General features: G+C 38.1%; 3 protein-coding genes across 3 annotated transcripts; 2 read left to right on the forward strand and 1 right to left on the reverse strand.

The window, feature by feature from the left end:
* Window positions 1-545: 545 nt before the first annotated feature.
* LOC146314793 (uncharacterized) lies at window positions 546-3,288 on the reverse strand. Its single transcript, XM_084737100.1, has 6 exons — window positions 3,228-3,288; window positions 2,663-2,986; window positions 2,191-2,553; window positions 1,546-1,632; window positions 1,418-1,446; window positions 546-1,105 (listed from the first exon to the last, which is right to left on the reverse strand). The coding sequence occupies exons 1-6, from the start codon at window positions 3,286-3,288 to the stop codon at window positions 1,022-1,024; spliced, it is 948 nt and encodes a 315-aa protein (XP_084593226.1). The 3' UTR covers window positions 546-1,021.
* A 2,203-nt stretch (window positions 3,289-5,491) lies between these two features.
* LOC146314794 (uncharacterized) lies at window positions 5,492-8,488 on the forward strand. Its single transcript, XM_084737861.1, has 8 exons — window positions 5,492-5,570; window positions 5,750-6,064; window positions 6,240-6,524; window positions 6,895-6,984; window positions 7,071-7,099; window positions 7,512-7,568; window positions 7,882-7,950; window positions 8,295-8,488. Exons 1-8 carry the CDS (start codon window positions 5,510-5,512, stop codon window positions 8,430-8,432), a joined length of 1,044 nt encoding a protein of 347 aa, XP_084593987.1. The 5' UTR covers window positions 5,492-5,509; the 3' UTR covers window positions 8,433-8,488.
* A 3,363-nt stretch (window positions 8,489-11,851) lies between these two features.
* On the forward strand, window positions 11,852-14,613 carry LOC146314795 (uncharacterized). Its single transcript, XM_084737101.1, has 6 exons — window positions 11,852-12,005; window positions 12,202-12,351; window positions 12,443-12,532; window positions 12,619-12,647; window positions 13,873-13,949; window positions 14,311-14,613. Exons 1-6 carry the CDS (start codon window positions 11,852-11,854, stop codon window positions 14,426-14,428), a joined length of 618 nt encoding a protein of 205 aa, XP_084593227.1. The 3' UTR covers window positions 14,429-14,613.
* The last annotated feature ends 1,435 nt before the right edge of the window (window positions 14,614-16,048 follow it).

The raw sequence follows: 16,048 nt of genomic DNA on the forward strand, positions 1-16,048 counted from the left end.
CATCAGCCAATTAATTGGTTGAAGAATAGGTAGAATTTCACCTGACCAAGATTTTAATTGGTTGACTACGGGCTGAGACCAGAACGGAGGCTGAGGAAGGGGAAGTCGAAGTTCCCACCTCTAAAACACCCACAGTCTTAAAATCGATGAGGTCAAACAGACTCTGGTGAGATCAGCTTTTTTAGTTCCAAACACCAGACCTGTGACAACATGTGATCAAAAGTGGCATTGTGGGAAATTGATGCTCTACCTCCAGGTAATTAAAGACAGTTCAGCCGGAGACTCATCAGTGTGTTTCTGCTGATAATCAGGCCACATTAGAGAGTTAAAATCTAATATCACACATTCAATCAGCAGCAAACAGAGGTGAGAAAACAGACTGAGGTCAGTTTGAGGAAGCGACTCTTTACGTATCACAGGAAGTACATGCTGTATTCATTTTAAGAAGCAGCTCATCAGAGACTTTGACAGTTGAGAACGTGAGACCAAGAGAGAAACACGATGGTTGAATTCAGATGGATTATATTTTCTTTATTTCTGATGCTGCTGTCTAATCAGTGCAGAGTAATGGACATATAATATTATATAATATATATAATAAACAATAGGGGTTCCATATGCTCAGTTATATACATTATGATCAGTATAAACATGTGCAGCAGTTACAGTAGGCAGTGCAGGTGTAAAATATATAGTGCAGGTGTGAGTACAAGTAATGATAATAATAAGACATTATATAAAGAATAAAGAGCTGCTGGTATGATATGAATATGGTGTAATATGTAAAGGATAATGTTGATTGTGAAATAAACCCTGACACAAAGCTACAGGAAGTGAAATCAGCTCAGACTAAAATACAAATATCTTAACACAGAAAACACATTTGTCATCTTTATGAATAAAAACGAGTCCAAAATGTTAAAAAGATGTTCTGATTCTGTTGTTATCTACTCATGTAAAATATGATGAGGTGATATTTAACAGCAGTGGACTCGTTTCTCTGCTGAGTCCATGTTGATGATCAGTGGAGTCTGACAGAGACAGAAGGCTCTCCAGCGTTTTCATAATTCACTGTACCTTCATCTTCATCTTCATCATTGTGCTCCTGTGAAAAAAAAAACAAAAACAACACAAGACACTTGAGATTCTGTCTGAAAATGGAGCAAATAAATGTTGAAACACAGAGCAGCTCCAAAGGAACAGCTGGAGTTTAGTGTCTCGCTCAAGAGAATCAGGAGATCCAAAATAATCATTCAGTGTAAAGATTCACTCCCTGATGTGTTTATTGTGTCCAAAACACCCTGAACGCAACACGTGTTCCTCCCAGCTGACTGTTGGTGTTTTAAATCTGAACACAGTTCACAGCTGAGTCAGCAGAACCTGAACGCACCTTTGATTATTCAGTTTCTAAACTCACCATGTTTTCATCCATCTGTGTTTTGTTCCCTGAAAAGACAAAAGAGAGTGGAGTTTATCTTCCACAGTGAAAATCCAGGTTCTTCATCACTTCTTGTTGGTAAAAGTTTCATCTGTGGATGTTCTCACCTTTAGTTCTCGTCCATATGTTGATTGTTACAACACTTATTAAGAGTGCTGATAAACCCACAGACACAATGATGAACCACCACCAAACTGAAAAGACAATTCAGAAGAGTTAAATAAAGGAGGTTTGGACTCACATGCTCACAAAGTTCACGACTTTAGACTCAACTTGACAAAGTCAAAGAAGACTTGCAGCTCCATTTGGACTTTAACACCAAAGACTCGTGACTTGACCTGGACTTGAGCCTTTTGACTTGACAACACTTGATACTTTCAGACCAAAGATTAGAAAATCTGTTCTTTAAAAAGTGTAAATCATCAAGTCAGTTAATTTCCTGAATCTACTAATTTTAACGCTGTTCATTCTCAGTAAGTCGATACTTAATTTTGTTTATTAACTTTGTTTGAACCAATCAGGCGGCGCCCAATCAAGTTGCAGGAGAGAATAACGTAACACTGCTGAACTACAGTTGGAAAATATGATACCAAAGATCAGTTCATTTTCTTACAAAATGTATGTAATGGTCATCTTAAAACAAATTGCAGAACAAAAAAACATGTGGGTCAAAAATTACAGATGGAGACAAAAACTCACTGTTATATTATGTTGTTTTAGACTCAGATCAGACCATCACACACAAGCACTTCACAAAAATGTGAGGCCACACTGCAACAGTCTTTTTTTCTTTCTGTAGTCAGTCAGAAGTGATTTTAACCAGATCATCATTTTCTCACCTGACGACTGACGGCTGAAGTTAAACTGCTGCACCTCTTTAGTGAACAGATCAGTCACCTCACATTTAAATGACTCATCATACTCTGACTTCTGCTTGAGATAAGAGGCAGGAAACGTCACAGTGACTGAACACTCAGACTGTGATGTCTCCATGTCTCCGTTGTCTTTGTTCACATCTTTACCCTCATACAGCCACTTCACTGTGTGTCTACACCATCCAGGAGGTGAGACAGAGCAGATTAATGTCACTTTATCAGCGTCCTCATGTTCAGTCACTGGTGAAGATGGAGATATTGTGGGAGAAGGACAGAAAAGTAAAAGTGACTTAATCACTAGAATAATAATTATTGCAGTGTTTTAGTATATTGTTATGTAAATACTCACTGGTAACAACAGCCAGATAAACATGAGTATCTTGATATTGTCCTGATTTGATCTGTTTGCAGGTGTAGTAACCAGCATCCTGGACTATGACCTTCTTTATAACCAGAGAACAGTTCTCTGTGACACTCAGTCTGTCTGATTTAACTTTGGCTTCTTTCTGAATCTGCCCATGATCAATTAGTATCACTGCCTGTTTTCCAAATTCCCAAAAGAGCCAAGAAGTGCTGTTACACTTTTTCTGATCATCTGTCAAATTTCCATGAGGCAAAGTGACTTCATCTCCAACTCTGACAGCGTACGGACGAGTTGCTGCATCTGAGAAAAACACGAACAATAAATCAATTCACTTTTTTAATTCATTAGCTTTATTGGTATGACTGCATAAAAGACAATGTTGCCAAGGCATAAACCTAAACATGAATATGACTGTTATGTTCATAGTTTCAGAGAAGTTTGCTCAACATGATACAAACAAAACTTGGCTGTCTCAGTTAAAGGAAGAATAATTCATAAAGTATCATTATAAATATTAAAGCAGTTTAATGTTTCTTCATTGTATTCTTACCTGTAAAACTAAACAGCAACATCAGAAATAAAGAAAATATAATCCATCTGAATTCAACCATCGTGTTTCTCTCTTGGTCTCACGCTCTCAACTGTCAAAGTCTCTGATGAGCTGCTTCTTAAAATGAATACAGCATGTACTTCCTGTGATACGTAAAGAGTCGCTTCCTCAAACTGACCTCAGTCTGTTTTCTCACCTCTGTTTGCTGCTGATTGAATGTGTGATATTATTTTTTTAATACGACCAGATAAACATCAGAAACACACTGATGAGTCTCCAACAAACTGTCTTTAATTACCTGGAGGTCGAGCCTCAATTTCCCACAATCCCACTGTTGAACACCTGTAGCAGCAGGTCTGTTCACGCTGTTTGGACTCTTTGGCTTTTTGCAAAATTACATGTTTGTTCTTCTCGACCATAGAATGAAAAAAGCAGAACTCGCCAGAGTCTGTTTGACGTCACCGCTTCGGGGTTTTTCATGCACACTGCAGAGTGGGGGGGCGGAGCAGTGATTTTATCTCTTTCCTCAGAAGTGTTGTTTTACTAAATTGTCGGGCCAGCATTTCTGACAGAATTTGCTGATTTTTCAACAAACACAGAATATTCAGTTCTATGAATATATATAATAACGTGGACTATATATGAAAAAGTAACAAATCTTCTAGTCTCAAACATGAAAAAACAGTTTTTATACGCAGTTGAATCTTAGTTGGTTGCATCAAAAAATCCACTTTTCAGACAAAAAACTGAGAAAACTGCATTTTTTTGTAAAAGAGACATTTTTAAGCAGAATATCGACTCCATGTTTTTATTTTTGTCTTTTTAATCACTTCATATTATGTGTGTGACATCACTGTCACTTGAATGGTTAACATTAGTGACACTTTTCCACACACACAGCTGGCCCGGCTGGACTCAGTTTGACTCGGCCCGTCAGTCCAGCATTGCAGGGCTTTGCATTTCCATTACAACAGGGCTGCCAGCATGAGGGTGTGTCTTTCACCAGAAGAAGAACTTGAGGACACTCAAGTCAAGCATTTGTAAAGCAGTGGATAAACCGTTCATATACGTCATTAATCATAAATATATATCAACTTTAAATAGCAGCTAGAGTACCAATTGCAAAACACAGCTTGAGTTAGTTAGTATTGTTAGTATTCTGCAAACTCCAGCGCCGAATTTCAGGAATTCTTTTGCAGAAATTAGGGCTGCCTCTTGTTAGCTGGAGAGAGATTCTTCCAGCTGAGCGTTCATGTTTTCTTTTCATTTGTCAGTCGGTGTGCATTACAGTAACAGAATAGATAAAAGCTTGCAAAAATGCACAGGGAGAACATTGGATGACAACATGTGTGTATTTTACTTCCCCTGACTGCTTTACCAATGAAGGCCGCCTGGTAACTGTTACAACTCACCTCAAACTCATTTTGCCATTTTGTGTGTTGTTTCAGTGTTCATTTTGTAGGTTATCCTGTTGAATTTGGTGCTTGCTTGTTGCTAATGTGTCTGTTCCCACAAGCTGGGAGACAGAAAGAGAAACCGTGTGAATGTTAAGCCTCATTTGAAACAGCTGAATAACGACAGTGGTAGGTTGAATGCTGGTAGCCTGTTTTTTGCGTTGATTTTTGTAGAGTAGGTAGAATTTCAGTTGACCAAGATTTTCATTGGTTGATTACAGCATGTGGAGCTACAGCAAACATTTTAAAATCAATACTATTTGCATATGTGGTGAAGAAAATGTAGGAATGCATGACATTAATTTTGATTTTGCATGTTGTGGAGACTGAAATGGAGGCTGAAGGAGGGGAAGTTCACGTCACACCCCTAAAACACCCACACTCTTAAAATCGTGGCTCCGCCCCCCTGCTCTGCAGTGTGCATGAAAAAAACTCTGAAGTGGTGATGTCACACAGACTCTGCTTTTTTTGTTTTATGAGCAAGAACAAAGGTATAATTTTGCAAAAAGCCAAGAGTCAAAGCAGCATGAACAGACCTGCTGCTACATCTGTTCAACAGTGGGATTGTGGGAAATTGATGCTCGACCTCCAGGTAATTAAAGACAGTTTGTTGGAGACTCATCAGTGTGTTTCTGATGTTTATCTGGTCGTGTTAAAAACTAATATCACACATTCAATCAGCAGCAAACAGAGGTGAGAAAACAGACTGAGGTCAGTTTGAGGAAGCTCCTCCTTACTGCTCACAGGAAGTAGATGTTGCAATCATTTTAAGAAGCAGCTCATCAGAGACTTTGACAATTGAGAGCGTGAGACCAGGAGAGAAACACGATGGTTGAATTCAGATGGATTATATTTTCTTTATTTCTGATGCTGCTGTTTAGTTTTCCAGGTAAGAATACAATGAAGAAACATTAAACTGCATTAATATTTATAATGATACTTTATGAATTATTCTTCCTTTAACTGAGACAGCCAAGTTTTGTTTGTATCATGTTGAGCAAACGTCTCTGAAACTATGAACATAACAGTCATATTCATGTTCAGGTTTATTTTTCATGTTTTTCTCAGATGCAGAAACTCGTCAATCCACTGTCAGAGTTGGAGATGAAGTCACTTTGTCTTGTGGAAATTTGACAGATGATCAGGGAAAGTGTCACAATACTACTTGGGTCTTCAGGGAATCTGAAAAAAATTATGTGACGGTGATTGATCGTGGTCAGATTCACAAAGATGCCAAATCTAAATCAGACAGACTGAGTGTTACAGAGGACTGTTCTCTGATTATGAAGAAGGTCACAGCTGAGGATGCTGGTTACTACACCTGCAAACAGATCAAATCAGGACAATATCAAGATGCTAATGTTTATCTCTTTGTTGTTACCAGTGAGTATTTACATCATGTTTTCATCTTAAACTGTCTTTTTACAGTGTATTAATAATAATACCAATAATAATAATAATAATGATAATGTAGTAATACAGTATAATAATTATGGTTACAGTGATGATTAATTTCACTCTTGTTGTTTTTCTCTCATATTTTCTCCATCTTCACCAGTGACTGAACATGACGTTCATAAAGTGACATTAAACTGCTCTGTCTCACCTCCTGGATGGTGTGAACACACAGTGAAGTGGCTGTATGAGGGTAAAGATGTGGCTGAAGACAAAAAAGACATGGAGACATCACAGTCTGACTGCTCTGCTGCTGTGATGTTTCCTGCCTCTTATCTCAAGCAGAAGTCAGAGTATCACGAGTTATTTAGATGTGAAGTGACTGATCTTTACATGAATGAAGTGCAGCAGTTTAACTTCAGCCGTCAGTCCTCAGGTGAGAAATCAGGTGAGAAAATGATGAGTTATTTTAAATAATTTCAAAGTGATGATTTCTGTGATAATGTGACAGGTTTTAATATCACATCATTCTTTGTCATTTGTTTCATGCAGGTGTTTATGTGTCTTCTAATGTACAGTTTTTTGGATTCTGTTATTTTATTTGTTAAGGTGATGATGCAACAACAACAAGAAGAAAATCACTAACAATTGAACCATCAGTGGCGACAGGAAATAAATGGACATCAGATAAGATGAGGCCATCAAAAGGTTAAACATTTAAATTTACAAACAACAAAATATACTGACAGAATATTTTTGCTCGACGCTGAACAACACTTTGTTAATTCTGATTACATGTCGGACTGTTCTCTTTCCAGGTTGGTGGTGGATCATCATCGTGTCTGTGGGTGTTGCAGCTCTCTTAATAATCATTGTTGTTGCTGTCATCAGATGGAAGAGAACTAAAGGTGAGAACAACCACAGGTGAGACTTTTATTTTTTTAAAAAGGAAGGAAAACTGGAAACTAAATTTGACTCTCGTTTGTCTTTTCAGGGAAGAAAACACAGAGAGATGAAAACATGGTGAGTTTTAAAGCTGAATAATCGAATGTAAAACAACAACAGTCATTTTCTGTTTTCAGTTTCTTATTATAGAAACAGAAAATGGGAAACAGGTTATTTTCCCTTTTTAGTCTCTCTTTTTAAATGGGAAATGTGAATAAAAAGAAATGGTTTCCTCATTTTGGTTTCCTCATTTTAAAATGACTTTCAAACCAAAAACTGAGACACAGGTCATTTTCCGCTTTTTAACATCAAAACAAAAAACAAAAAAAAATGCTGTGAAACTTTTCTGTTTTCAGTTTCTTATTATAGAAACAGAAAACAGGAAACAGGTCATTTTCTATTTCTACCTCCACATCTCTAAACAGGAAATGTGGAGGAAAGGAAAATTGAGAAGTTGTTTCCTGATTTTTTTCTTCCTCTATTTGTGCAGAGTCAGAGTCTGAACCCTGCAGTGACTCAATCTGCTCCAGAGACCAGTGAGAACACGGTGAGATCACTCACTACACACAGAACAATGTCACACTCATTCTTATCTGTCGAAGAAGGAACTACGATCCCATTTCATCTGAAATATTATTACCAATCAGCTGGAGGAGAGATGATCACACTGATGCTGATGTTGGTGTTTGTACATTGAAACGTGTCTCTGTGAGACTCAGTGACTCTTTTGTCTCCTGCAGGAGAGAAGAAGGAGGAAGTATGTCGACACCAGAGTTGATGCAATTAAAGAGGAGTGAGAGAGAGTCAGTATAAATCTACATGTTACTGAGCAGACATCTTGTTTTTTTTTCTCTGTGCAGGCTGATCCTGAAGATGGTGTTTCCTACGCCTCCATCAGCTACATCAAGAAGACCAACAGTAGAGCTCAGGTAAACTCTCTGATGGATAATAAACAATCTATTTTATCACTGAAGTTAATATACTGTTCACTCAAGTGCTCTGTATTTTTATGAAGAATGACTCTGATGTCAGTTGAGCTGTTAGTCTCTGTGGTCTAAAACTAAAGACCATATTGACTTTTTTTTTTCAATGACTTCCTCATCTTTCCTAAACAGAAACTCCACCATCAGAAAAACATCACCGTCACCTTCACTCACAAGATGATTTATAATCTAATCAGCAGATTAAAGCTGCAGCAAAGTGAATATTTCACTTGTTACAGTGCAGCAAAATCAGTCAGGTTCACTTTATATCTGGTTCTCCTTCCCTGCAGGTTCGGGGCCATGATGATGATGATGATGATGAAGGTGACACAGTGACCTACAGCACAGTGAAAGTTTCCTCATCTTCTGCTGCAGCCTCAGCTGATCCCAGCGACCTCTACGCTGCTGTCAACAAACCAAACAGATGAGATGTTTCTTATTAAATGCAACAACGTTTTTATAACAACATATGTAACACAGAGTTATGGTACGATTGATGTTAATAGTTGGTCGTGTTCCTTTTTTTGGCTTAATTGTGGCAAAGTGAGAATACAGTTACTAAATATTAAAATGTATTATAATTGGCTGAAAATTGATGTCTATCATGGTGAACACAAAGTCTGAAGGATTTTATTCGACACAGCCTTGTTGAAAAAGTGTCTCGTGAACACAGATCCAGCTTTAGAGACGCTGACACAAATAAACCAGTTGCAGATCACCTCTCACACCTCCACCTCTCGACGTGGAGTTTAACAAAAGGATGCAGACATGTAGACTGTAGTTTTTAAACTGTGTCTCTGCAGGGGAAGACATTTTGTAAAATGAATCATTGTTTGCTTTTGTGTTGTTTGAGATTAAACATTCTTTGTTACCCACTTTATTTTACCATTTAAGTGATGTTTTTCCAGTAAATTTGATTTCTCCACCATTTTCTCTACTTAAATGAATAAATGATTTGTCCCACAAGTTTTCAAACTTTTCTTTGTATGGTTTAACACATTTTGAGTGAGATGGAGTTTTTGTGTATTTGCTGTTCTTAGAGTTATCTATGAGCAGAAAAAATGTACATTACTACATTAAATCACAATATAAGAGAAACAACCCTCACTGGAGGTTCTGGATAGAACCCTGGATAGTTCCAAGTGGAACCTTTACAAAAGATTCTACCAGGAACCAAAAAGGGTTCTCCTGTGAAGACAGGCTGAAAAACCCTTCATGGTTCTAGTTGGAACCTTTATTTCTGAGACTATATAAGGTGTTATGGGTCCACTGCTGTCAGACAACTGCCCAACTGACCCTTCCTAAGCCCCGCCCCTTTTTGATCTGTGCTCTCTGTGTTGTTGGGGAAACTGTAAAAACAACATAGAGTCACATCTTAAGTTTGCTAATGTTCAAAAATGAAAGCTAATTGGCTTCTAATTTACATCAATAAGTTGCATGCTGGTTGCAATTGTTTTTATTGTTTTTAGAATTTATTTTGCTAACATTAGTTAGCTAGTAAGCTAGCATTTTGCTAAGCTCGGTCATGTGCATTATTGAGGTGACGCTTAGCTGAGTAAAACTGTAGAGAAGTTTATAAAGTAACAGTATAAAACAGAAGCTCGTAAAAATGCACAGGGAGAACATTTCAATAAGGAATTAAATGGAAACATAAGTGATAATCGTATCTTGTGCACTTATTAAAGAAATCCTCGTGACAACATGTGTTAGTGATTAACTGATGAGAGAAGATGAAACCAGGAGTTGATGAACAAGTTTCAGTTCTTGTTTTTATGTGCGTCATTCAACACAGAGCAGAGCAACAACATGACAGACTGTAAACTGTAAATCACCACAAACCAAAAAACTAACTGTGATGAAAGCAGAGAAGAGTGACAGAAACAGAGCACAGAAGAGCTGAGTGGATAAAAACTTTATTTTTGATGACAACTTGTGTGTATTTCACTTCACCTGACTGCTTTATCGATGGAGGCTGGCTGGTAACTGTTCCAACTCAATAACAGACCTCACCTCAAACTCATTTAGCCATTTTGTGTGTTTCAGTGTTCATTTTGTAGGTTTCCTGTTGAATTTGGCGCTCGCTTGTTGCTAATGTGTCTGTTCCCACAGGCTGGGGAGATGTTGGACTACTGTTGTAATATTGAGGGACAGAAAGAGAAACCATGTGAATTTTAAGCCTCATTTGAAACAGTTGAATAACAACAGTGGCAGGTTGAATGCTGAAATGGAGGCTGAAGGAGGGGAAGTTGTATTTCTCACACCGCACCCATTAAAAACCTGCGCTCTTAAATTCGCGGCTCCGCCCCCCTGCTCTGCAGTGTGCATGAAAAACCCTGAAGTGACGACATCAGACAGACTCTGGTGAGATCTGCTATTTAGTCCTATGTGCAAGAACAAATGTGTAATTTTGCAAAAAGCCAAGAGTCAAAGCAGCGTCAACAGACCTGCTGCTACATGTGTTTAACAGTGGGATTGTGGGAAATTGATGCTCTACCTCCAGGTAATTAAAAAAAGTTCAGTTGGAGGCTCATCAGTGTGTTTCTGATGTTTATCTGTTCATCATGACAGTGTTAAAACACCACAACTCTGCTGCTGCTGTTGATAAAAACATTCTCATCAAAACACTTCTCCTTCACTTCTCAGAAATACTTTGAATACTGAATATATAAAGAGGAAGCAACAGATCTCAGACCAGTAAAACATCATGTTATCTGTGCTGCTTCCAGCTGCTACAGTATCACCAAACTGCAACATGGACGTCAAACTGTGTTGGACGAGGAGTTTGACTCTTCACCTGTCTGTTCATGTGTGCTGTCAAACATCAACATGAATCCGTCTTTGAGGACAAACATTCAATCAGCAGCAAACAGAGGTGAGAAAACAGACTCAAGTCAGTTTGAGGAAGCTCCTCCTTACTGCTCACAGGAAGTACATGCTGTATTCATTTTAAGAAGCAGCTCATCAGAGACTTTGACAGTTGAGAACGTGAGACCAAGAGAGAAACACGATGGTTGAATTCAGATGGATTATATTTTCTTTATTTCTGATGCTGCTGTTTAGTTTTCCAGGTAAGAATACAATGAAGAAACATTAAACTGCTTTAATATTTATAATGATACTTTATGAAGTTTTCTTCCTTTAACTGAGACAGCCAAGTTTTGTTTGTATGATGTTGAGCAAACTTCTCTGAAACTATGAACATAACAGTCATATTCATGTTTAGGTTTATTTTTCATGTTTTTCTCAGATGCAGAAACTCGTCAATCCACTGTCAGAGCTGGAGATGAAGTCACTTTGTCTTGTGGAAATTTCATAGACGATCAGGGAAAGTGTGGCAGTACTATTTGGGCCTTCAGGGAATCTGAAAAAAATGATGTGATACTGATTGATGGTGGTCAGATTCAGAAAGAAGCCAAAACTAAATCAGACAGACTGAGTGTTACAGAGAACTGTTCTCTGGTTATGAAGAAGGTCACAGCTGAGGATGCTGGTTTCTACACCTGCAGACAGATCAGATCAGGACAAGAACAAGATGCTAATGTTTATCTTTTTGTTGTTACCAGTGAGTATTTACATCATAATGTTTCAATTCAAACTGTTTTGTTCAAACAATATACTGAAAGACTACAATAATTATTACTATAGTGATGAATTCAGTTTTACTTTTATCTCTCTTTCTTTCTTTTTTTTTTCTCTTTCTCTTATATTTTCTCCATCTTCACCAGCGACTGAACATGAGAAGGCTAGTAAAGTGACATTAAACTGCTCTGTCTCACCTGCTGGACGGTGTGAACACACAGTGAAGTGGCTGTATGAGGGTAAAGATGTGGCTGAAGGCAAAAAAGACATGGAGACATCACACTCTGACTGCTCTGCTGCTGTGACGTTTCCTGCCTCTTATCTCAAGCAGAAGTCAGAGTATGATGAGTTATTTAGATGTGAAGTGACTGATCTTTACATTAATGAAGTGCAGCAGCTTAACTTCAACCGTCAGTCCTCAGGTGAGAAAACAGGTGAGAAAATGATGATCTGTTTAAAATCACTTCAGGCTGATAATTAATTGAATAATTACACAGAATGTTTGTTTAGATTTTAGTTTTTAGCATCACATCATTCTTTGTTGTTTGTTTCATGCAGATTATTATGTTTTTTTTCTAACTGTGCACTTTGTTGCATTTTGTGATTGTATTTGTTAAGGTGATGATGGAACAATAGCAACAACAAAATCACCAACAACAACGAAATCAACATCAACAACAACAAATAAATGGACATCAGCGACAACGAGCCCGTCAGAAAGGACAAACAAAACATCAACAAACAACAATAATGGAACAAAACAAGAAGGTAAAGACCGAACAGAACTGAACTACATCCTGAAAAGACATGCAGGCAGAATATTCTGACTCTATGTTCCACCTGTACGTTCTCTTTCCAGGTTGGTGGTGGATCATCATCGTGTCTGTGGGTGTTGCAGCTCTCTTAATAATCATTGTTGTGGCTGTCATCAGATGGAAGAGAACTAAAGGTGAGAACAACCACAGGTGAGACTTTTATTTTTTTAAAAAGGAAGGAAAACTGGAAACTAAATTTGACTCTTGTTTGTCTTTTCAGGGAACAAAACACAGAGAGATGAAAACATGGTGAGCCGAATAATCAAATGTGGTTTTAAAGGGATAGTTCACACAGAAATGACAATTCAGTCTTTATCTTCTCAGCCTCTTGATGCTGACTGAGGGTCGGGTTTATTTTGGAGTTTCACAGGAAAACAGTGTCACCATCCCTCCCCACCACATACCTGCACCACACACACTTTACCGCACTAACTCACTTTACTAAACATGTGCTCTTAAAATACTTGCTCATGCGTGTTTCTCTTAGACCTAGCATTAGCAGTGCTGATCTCAGCCTCTTTATCCTCGTATCTATTAGTCTTACTTGTATATTTGCCTTACTGTATATTGCCTTGTGTATATTCTTCTCTTGCCTTACTTGCGCTCTTTAAATACTTTGTTTTTAATTATTTATGGCTCAATCCCGGACCCGAGTACCAATTTCGTACCATAAACTGTAAAGGTGAGCTGGTATGACAATAAAGTACCTTGAATCCTTGAATCCTTGAGAATAGTTTTACTGAACGGTGACCAATTTTTAAACTTAAAAGACAAGAAAACATAAAACGCCTCCATTCTGCTCGTCTGCTTTAATCCAATCTCCTGAAGTCCCAACATGCTGTTTGCACACCGTCACACCACACACAGTTCACTTGGACTACACCAGACGAGCAGCATGGAGGCATTTTATGTTTTTATTTTCTTGTTTTTTTTTACATTTAAAAACTGGTCACCTTTTCTGTTTTCAGTTTCTTATTATAGAAACAGAAAACAGGAAACAGGTCATTTTCTATTTCTACCTCCACATCTCTAAACAGGAATTGTGGAGGAAAGGAAAAATGAGAAGTTGTTTCCTGATTTTTTTCTTCCTCTATTTGTGCAGAGTCAGAGTCTGAACCCTGCAGTGACTCAATCTGCTCCAGAGACCAGTGAGAACACGGTGAGATCACTCACTACACACAGAACAATGTCACACTCAAGCTTATGTTTGTAATGTCGAAGAAGGAACTACGATCCCATTTCATCTGAAATATTATTACCAGTCAGCTGGAGGAGAGATGATCACACTGATGCTGATGTTTGTGTTTGTACATTGAAACATGTCTCTGCGAGACTCAGTTTCTCTTTTGTCTCCTGCAGGAGAGAAGAAGGAGGAAGTATGTCGACACCAGAGTTGATGCAATTAAAGAGGAGTGAGAGTGAGTCAGTATAAATCTACATGTTACTGAGCAGACATCTTGTTTTCTCTGTGCAGGCTGATCCTGAAGATGGTGTTTCCTACGCCTCCATCAGCTACATCAAGAAGACCAACAGTAGAGCTCAGGTAAACTCTCTGATGGATAATAAAGAATCTATTTTATCATTGAAGTTAATATACTGTTCACTCAAGTGCTCTGTATTTTTATGAAGAATGACTCTGATGTCAGTCGAGCTGTTAGTCTCTGTGGTCTAAAACTAAAGACCATGTTGACCTTTTTTTTTTCAATGACTTCCTCATCTTTCCTAAACAGAAACTCCACCATCAGAAAAACATCACCGTCACCTTCACTCACAAGATCATTTATAATCTAATCAGCAGATTAAAGCTGCAGCAAAGTGAATATTTCACTTGTTACAGTGCAGCAAAGTCAGTCAGGTTCACTTTATATGTGTGTTCTCCTTCCCTGCAGGTTCGGGGCCATGAAGATGATGATGATGATGATGAAGGTGACACAGTGACCTACAGCACAGTGAAAGTTTCCTCATCTTCTGCTGCAGCCTCAGCTGATCCCAGCGACCTCTACGCTGCTGTCAACAAACCAAACAGATGAGACGTTTCTTATTAAATGCAACAACGTTTTTATAACAACATATGTAACGCAGAGTTATGGTACGATTGATGTTAATAGTTGGTCGTGTTCCTTTTCTTGGCTTATATATTGCATGTATGCCAAAAATATATAATATGTAAATAAGATATTCTTAGCCTAAAAGTAAGGACTAACTAAGTCCCCCCCCGCCCAGCCCCCAAAAAAACCTCAAGTAAAGTACAAATAATAAAAAAAAAAACGTATTCGTATAACTATAAGTACAGTACTCAAGTAAAGGTACTTTCTTACTGTCCACCTCTGTATATATCTGACCTTATAGTGTATCTGCACAGCCTGTTGTACCTGCTGCACATGTTAATACTGATCATACTGTAAAATATCTGAGAGTTTTCACATCTGACCCCTACTGTTTATTCCAGATTGTCCTATAGAGCATCCGAGGAACTGATTCTGATTGACTGTAATTTAAACATATGAATCTGATCAGCTTTGATGAGCTTTCAGTGTTAATCGAATCTTATCTTATTGATGGCTGATGAGATGCATTTCAGATAAAAAAGTATGAATATTAAATTCTACAAGTTGTTTTCTCACTCTCCCCCTCTCAAACACCTGTCATCGTCTTGCTGAAATAAGCAGGGAAGTCTCTGATGGCAGCACATGTTGCTCCAAAAACTGTCACAGATGTGACAGTTACCCATGATGCCATGGGCACTAACACATACCATCACAGCTGCTGTCCTTTGAAGTTAGTGCTGGTAATAAGCTGGTGGTCCTTTTCCTCTTTAGCCCGGAGGACACGACGTCCATGATTTATGAAAACAATCTGAAATGTGGACTCGTCAGACCACAGCAGACTTTTCCACTTTGCGTCAGTCCATCTCAGAGAAGTCTGCAGAGTTTCTGGATGTTGTTGATATATGTCTTTCTCTTTGCATGGTCTTAACTTGCATTTATAAGGCCATGTAGTATCCTTTATACAATGATGTGTGGTTTTTAATGCAGTTTTTAATGCAGTTCTGCCTGAGGGGTCAAAGGTCACAGACATTCAGTGTTGGCCAAATGTGCAGAGATTTCTCTGAATTCTCTGACACTTTTGATGATATTGTGGATTGTAGATGGTTAAATCTCTAAATTCCTGCAGTTTTGTGTTGAGAAACGTTGTTCTTAAACTGTTGGACTATTTGCAGTTTGTGGTGAACCTCACCTCATCAATGCTTGTGAACGACTGAGCCTTTTGAAGACGCTCCTTTAAAACCCGGTCATGATTCTGTCACCTGCTAAACTCATCTGTTTACCTGTGAAATGTTCCAAACAAGTGATTTTGAGCATTAAACAACTTTAACAGTCTTTTGTTGCTCCTGTCCCAAATATTTTGAAGCCTGTTGCAGGCATCGAATTCAGAAAGAGTGAATCACGTCCAACATTAAATGTCTGGTTATTGTACTGCATTCAACTGAATACAAGTGGAAAAAGATATGCAAATTATTGCATTTTGTTTCTATTTTATATTTTACATATCATGCAAAGAAAATTCCACAGACTGCTGCTGCTGGACCCACCCTCTCATCAAAGAACTTTCAGTTCTCTTAAAAAGGCACAAAGAGGAACCAACAGGTC

Source organism: Lutjanus erythropterus, chromosome 15 (genome assembly GCF_056507025.1).
Source record: "Lutjanus erythropterus isolate fLutEry1 chromosome 15, fLutEry1.hap2, whole genome shotgun sequence".
Classification (NCBI taxonomy): Eukaryota; Metazoa; Chordata; class Actinopteri; order Lutjaniformes; family Lutjanidae; genus Lutjanus; species Lutjanus erythropterus.

Coding starts and splice junctions, on each gene's coding strand:
- LOC146314793 (XM_084737100.1), bottom strand. CDS start 3,288: ATGGTTGAATTCAGATGGATTATATTTTCTTTATTTCTGATGTTGCTG. Junction 2,987..3,227: donor GTTGCTGTTTAGTTTTACAG/GTAAGAATACAA, acceptor TATTGTTCGTGT/TTTTCTCAGATGCAGCAACT. Junction 2,554..2,662: donor TTATCTGGCTGTTGTTACCA/GTGAGTATTTAC, acceptor CATCTTCACCAG/TGACTGAACATGAGGACGCT.
- LOC146314794 (XM_084737861.1), top strand. CDS start 5,510: ATGGTTGAATTCAGATGGATTATATTTTCTTTATTTCTGATGCTGCTG. Junction 6,065..6,239: donor TTATCTCTTTGTTGTTACCA/GTGAGTATTTAC, acceptor CATCTTCACCAG/TGACTGAACATGACGTTCAT. Junction 6,525..6,894: donor GTCCTCAGGTGAGAAATCAG/GTGAGAAAATGA, acceptor TTCTCTTTCCAG/GTTGGTGGTGGATCATCATC.
- LOC146314795 (XM_084737101.1), top strand. CDS start 11,852: ATGGAGACATCACACTCTGACTGCTCTGCTGCTGTGACGTTTCCTGCC. Junction 12,006..12,201: donor CTTCAACCGTCAGTCCTCAG/GTGAGAAAACAG, acceptor GTATTTGTTAAG/GTGATGATGGAACAATAGCA. Junction 13,950..14,310: donor AGTAGAGCTCAGGTAAACTC/TCTGATGGATAA, acceptor TGAAGATGATGA/TGATGATGATGAAGGTGACA.